Here is a 6,384-nt window from a genome sequence, read left to right on the forward strand (position 1 = left end):
GAGTCCGAGTCCAAGAACCAGACCTCCGTGACTTGATGCAGGTCCATGTGTGACATCAACAGGAGCTCCTCCTCTTCTTCTTCTTCTTCTTCCATTTTTGCATAGTTTGCCTTTTTCTCCCATTCTGGACATTCATATTGAAAATGTCCAAGCTTATGACACTTGAAGCATTCAACAATTTCCTTGTTTTGGAACCTTCTTTCACGTCCTCTTCCTCTTCCACCCCTAGAGAAAGATCTTCCTCCTCTTCCTCTTCCAAATATATCATCATGTGTAACCTTCAGCACCTGCTCCTCCACTTGAGGTTCCTGCATCCTTTGTTCATGAACAAGAAGACTTCCATGGAGTTCATCAATGGTTAAGGCACTCAAATCATTTGACTCCTCTATTGAACATACAACATAGTTGAATTTAGAAGTCAATGATCTGAGAACCTTGCTGACCACTATACTTTGTTCCATGTTTTCACCATTTGATTTCATTTTATTCACCACACTAAGAGTTCTTCTCAGAAAGTTGTCTACCTTATCTCCTTCTTTCATGGCAAGCAGCTCAAACTCTCTTCTTAGAGCTTGAAGTTGTGCTCTCTTTACCCTTGTGGAACCTTGGTACTTCTGCCTCATTGACATCCAAATTGCATTTGATGTCCCTTTGTCAAGGATTGTCTCCAGAATTTCTCTATCAATAGCCTGGAATAGGAAATTCTTAACCTTCAAATCCTTGAGCTTGGCTTCCTCCACGTTGCGTCTCTGTGCTTCACTTGTTGGTGCAGTTCCAATTGCTGACACCGGTATTCCTTCCTCTACAAGACTCCACAACTCTTTGCTTCTCAGAAAGTTCTCCATCATCATTGACCAATGATCATAGTGACCATCAAATCTTGTAATAGCTGGTTGCACAAATCTGTCTGTCATTTTTGTTGTAGACTCTCACACACTCTTTGTTTTCACTCACAATCAGGCCCCTTGCGAGGCTCTGATACCAAATGTAAAAGCTGGAATGTAATCAACACTTAAAGTGGAAGAGAAATCTCTTATATTTCTTAAAAAAAAAACACAGCAGGCATTTATAGCCTTTTACATGCATAGAATCAAAACAGAAAAGCCACATTTCATGGCACAATACATGGAATTTTCAAAACAACTAACCTAAATAATAGGACATCCACAAGACTATGACTTATTTAACAAAGTAAAAACTAACTTTTGACTGTCAACCACTACATTTTGTCTCTATTTTGTTATGTTGCATTGTGTGTTGGGAATAATGCCCCATACAATAACATGGGGATTATCGTTGCCACTTATTGGGTTTTCTTGTTTCAATGTAGGGAATATGGAATGGTCATTGTAATTTGTACACAATAGTAAATTAATAAATGAAGTATTAGTCCTTTATCACTTCTTATGTTAAAATTATTTTTTATTTTCTTTAATTATATAATAGGTTTGACATATAAAAAATGGCTAATGCTAATAAGTGTTCTTAAAATAAATGTTTTAATGGAATTTATTAGTTATATTCTTAAGTAAGTTTTATTTAAGAATTCGGTTGGTCATTTTTAATAGTCTCTTTTTAATTATAATTTTTTTCATTTTCAAAACTCAAATATGAGACTTCGTTTGAAGAGTGGAACATTTATGAATAAAAGATAATAAAGACTGATTATCATATCTACAATTTAATAAATAAATAAAAAACTAATTTTTCTTGTAGTGTATTATTTTTAATTTTTTTCTTCTATGTTGCACGACTTGCATCCAAAATTATTGAGTGAGTTATTCAAATAATTTAAGTTTAAATAGAAGTGACTTCTAATATCGACTAAATTGATAGTAATAGAGTGAACAGTAAAATAAGTTTTAAAGATTTATTAATATTTTAATTATGCATATGCTATTTATTTGTCAAATAGTTTAAATTACTCACTTTATACTTAAAATGAATTGAACACTCTAGAAATGTCAAATTTAAAATAAAGACATGTCCTTTGATTACCTAATAAGCATTCTTGAGTTAAGGACAAATTTGATAAAAGAGTATCTTAACAAAAGACGCGACATTTTTAATTTGGAGGTCATACTACAGCACAAGTGACACGATTTACATATCTTAGATTTATAGTACAAAACAACAAACAATAAAAAAAATGTACAGGAATTTTTATGATAATAAGTAACACTCAAACTAAAAGAAATTTTTTATAGCACAACGGTAAGATTAACAATGTTGTATGAGACGAAATGTTGGACCGTTAAAAACCAACACAAGAATAAAAAAAGTATTGTAGAGATAAGAATCTTGTGTTGGATGTATAGAAAGATTAGATATATAATATTAAAAATGGTTAAATTAGTTTTTCGTCTATATAAAATTTTTAAAAAAATATAGTCACCGTAAAAAATCACATATTTTATTTTCTACAAAATTATTATACAAGCAGTTTTAGTCATTGATTTAGCATTAACATGTGTTTTTCAATGATTATTTTGCATACATGTCTATAACACTATAAAAAGTTCGTCCACAATAAATGAACTCAAAAGTTGATCTCCAAGTCCATATTTTGAAGATTTTTATTTAGAACATATGACATTTAAAAAATTCATATTTAATTCATTCTAAGTTAAAAAAATTGTATATTTGTGTGGATGATTTTTTAATAACATTAAAAACATACTTGCAAAAAGTCATTAAAAAATTTAAAAGTTGAAGTAAGTTTTGTTTCAGCAAAAACTAAAATACTTTGTAGAATAATTTTATAGAGACTAAAACATGTGATTTTTTTTTAAATGACTGAAAACAAAATTTTAAAATTTTATAAGATTAAAAACTTATTTAATCCTATTAAAACCGAGGATATGAAAGAGATAGGATAACACCTATTTAAGTGATTTGAACATGTAGCAAGGAAGTATGTAAATTACGCTGTAAGAAGGGTAAATCATTCGAAAGATAGTCTAATTGCTAGAAACAGACATAATGTTATGGTATTAAAACACAAGTGTTGTAAAATAAGTGAAAAAAACAAATAAAATAGAATTTCATGTCCTGTTTTTTTTTTTATCTGACTTTAATTAATCCAACTGAAATTCAGATTAACTATTTTCCCTTAAAAACCAAAAGATTGCCACACACACAAAAAAAAATACATTTGAAGACCAAAGTAACTAAATTATATGTAGCTATATTTTTTTAAAAAATTATTTTATTTTAGTGCATTCAAAGACTATTGTGATAATACATCACACAAATATTGACCCAACTAACTTTATATCATTAAATTCCAGAAAAAAAATCCAACACCGTTTTTACTTCTAAGATACGGTAGCAATCTCCAATACCTTTTAGGCTCCATTTAAGAGGGGGAGATGAATACATTGAAAAATAAGAATGAAAGAAAAAGTGAAGAAAGAATAGTTCCTCATAGTATAATAACTCCCTAAAAAACTCAAAATCTATTAAAGAGCTCCAATAATTCGTCAAATACTTTTCAACATTTTATAATAATCTCAAAACTTAAAATATACTAATACTAATCATACACATCTTCTCATTCTCTACTAACACACTTACATCAAATAAAGCAAAAGGTTTCCCTTTGCAATCCTCCCACACTTTCCAAAGCCATTTTCTCCCCTTACGTATTCTTAGCCAATATTCTAGCAATCACATAACATTAACTTTTCGCAAAACCTGAATTCATCTATATAAAATAAACTTAGTCAAAACAGTAAATATAAACAGCATATATGTAATATGTAAATAAATACTATATTACAATAATAAAATATATAATGTATGTAATCAAATAAGAAACATAATGAGCTTTAGTAATAATAGATGTCCAACAACCCTAAAATAAATTTACCCTCAGATTTAATCCACACCAAAAACAGTAGAAGAATAATATATCATACTGTGGATGTATTCTAATAATTTAGATTACATTGGTAAAAAAATAAATTTAGATTACATTAAACTACCCCGATGGTAAGAATATTCGGAAAAGAAACAGCAGCAAAGATGCAGTTGTCGAAAATTCGAAAGAAAAAAAATAACATAGCATGAAAGTCCAATGTCATATGAAGAGTACAAAATTGCGGAGACTGTCTGACTATACTTCAGCATGAAGATGAGGGCATGTACAGTTTCTCCAATGGGAAAACCGAAGTTAAAGCCTGCCACAGAAAACAAATGTTTCAAGACTTGGAAAAAAATGCAGTACTAGAAAGAAAAAAGAATAGGAATCAGCTTATAATATTAGAGTTCAAAATGATAAGCAAACAACTCTTCAGCTTCCATTCTTATAGGAATGTGTAAAAAAGTAAAAATAAAACAGATGATTTAGAGTTTAACTCATTCAACTTCATTACTTTCCATCACATTCAAATCGGTTGTCCAAAATTCTTTGGATTGAACAAAGGTTTCAAAAAATATTAATTATATTTTAATACCTTCATAGGTATCTAAACCTCTAATACATTAATTCGACTTTTATTTAATTATAGTTTCAGTCCCTTTATTTCTATCATTTCATGAAATTAATCCCAAATTCTAAAAATTCGACAAATTTGATTCATCTCATATTTTTGAATTAAAAATTGTGATGTGACATATTCTAAATAATGTGATATGACATTTTAAATGACGTGTTATACAATCTCATAATGTATAACCATCAAAATGCATTATATGTTTATGTTATTAATTAAATTTCAAAAATAAATAATTTCAAAATTATTGTATCATATGCTACATCATTTATAACATATCACATCACTATTTTTTAATTTAAAAATCTGAATGAAGAACCAAAACTATCAGATTTTAAAATAAAAGAACCAATTTTTTGTAAATTGGCGAAAATAAATAGACCAAAACTGCAAAGCCTTCAACATTTTTAACAACCCAACTACTTATGTGGCATATTATTTTCAATACTTTTTAATATTTAAGAGTAACCGAAGTATTTCTTTTTTCATTTCTCTCAATTAATGTTACATTTATCAAATAATTATTCAAGACATTGATGTGATATTTTTTTTCTATTCTTTGACTTTTTAGTACCCACCAATGACACTAGTTGGTTGGTCATTTGTGGTGATTTAAGACACTATCCATCTTTCATAAATGCCCACTACACCTTTCATCAGATGAGTGCTTTTTCTGCTCCTCATTTGTGAACCAATTGTTCAATTCTTCCATCTCAAAAACTGGCTCTCCTCGATAATATGTCAGGTAGGTCCAATTAATAGGAACCCAATTTAAAGAGGAGAAAGAAATTGTATAGTTGATTGGAAAACAAGGAAAAATGTATTACAAGAGGATCTTTGCTATAAACCTGTAACACCACCACCACCACCCCGACACGTGTATTTTCACTCACTTTCTCTGACTAACTTGCCAACGCAACACTCCCCTCTCCACTTGGGCCTTCCTCTTCATGGGTCCTATCAATTTATGTGATATCTATAACTACACTCTAACACTAATAAAAAGAGGTATTTTAGCCTATATATATATATAAGATGTATATGATAAAGGGAATGCCACAAATTCTTGATAAAAGATGGATAGGTCAAACTTAGGAAAGAACCATCACTAAAATAGAAAAATATAGAGACAAGATCAGAACCATACCACAATAAATCAGTCCAACTCCATTGGTACTTCTGGAATGTCAAACCTATCTTCTTCAATAGTCCTGTTTATTATAGGTATTAAGTTGTCAAGGAAAAAGTATGCAACACATTTTCTCATATCTTAAGATGGTTGGTTCCAGATAAAATAGAATCAACCAGGCACATGCTATATTATTAAAAAGACGTTTGGTTTGGATCAAGAAAACCCTTTACCCATAATGGACAGCCATTGAATGCACATGCCACTTGCAGTAAAAATAGAGATTTTCACATGCATTTTCTTACTTTGAATAATTTATCCTTCTGGAAAATCAAATTGAAAAAAGAAAAAGGAGAAATTATCTTTTATCATTTATGTTGGCAGAGTCATCCTATCAATTACAGCATTATCTGCATTTTTCTTAGGAATTTAAGCCCTGCAAGGAAGGTTGTCCAGAATGTGTTGCCAAGGCTGAATTGCTGGCAGCGAAAAAAATCAAGACATCTACAGATGAGCAGGAGATCCTATATTTTTTTATTGCAAAATTTCATGTTCAGCTTGCTATTTCAGTAGTAATCCAAAGACTTCCATATTATTAACTATTTATATAGTCTGAATTCTAATATTTTTCAATCCCAACATTCAGAAACTTGCTACAGCTCTGATATTTCACCTTAAGCCTGCTCTAATCCTCTAACTCGAGGTACACTAAACATGCAATGCAATATGAATCTAACTTTATGAAAGCAAAGTAGGGAA

The 6,384-nt window shown here is 29.9% G+C and overlaps 1 protein-coding gene across 1 annotated transcript in view; it reads right to left on the minus strand.

Moving 5' to 3' along the window:
- Positions 1–3,857: 3,857 nt before the first annotated feature.
- The window catches only part of LOC101498904 (bystin), an 8,544-nt gene continuing 6,017 nt past the window's right edge, over positions 3,858–6,384 (minus strand). Inside the window, exons 10-11 of the mRNA XM_073364352.1 lie at positions 5,644–5,811; positions 3,858–4,181 (exon numbers count right to left, since the gene is read on the minus strand). Coding sequence (XP_073220453.1) covers positions 5,760–5,811 — 52 coding nt within the window. The 3' untranslated portion in view covers positions 3,858–4,181; positions 5,644–5,759. The remainder of the gene's footprint in view (positions 4,182–5,643; positions 5,812–6,384) is intronic.

The sequence above is a fragment of the Cicer arietinum genome, chromosome 8 (genome assembly GCF_000331145.2).
Source record: "Cicer arietinum cultivar CDC Frontier isolate Library 1 chromosome 8, Cicar.CDCFrontier_v2.0, whole genome shotgun sequence".
Lineage (NCBI taxonomy): Eukaryota > Viridiplantae > Streptophyta > Magnoliopsida > Fabales > Fabaceae > Cicer > Cicer arietinum.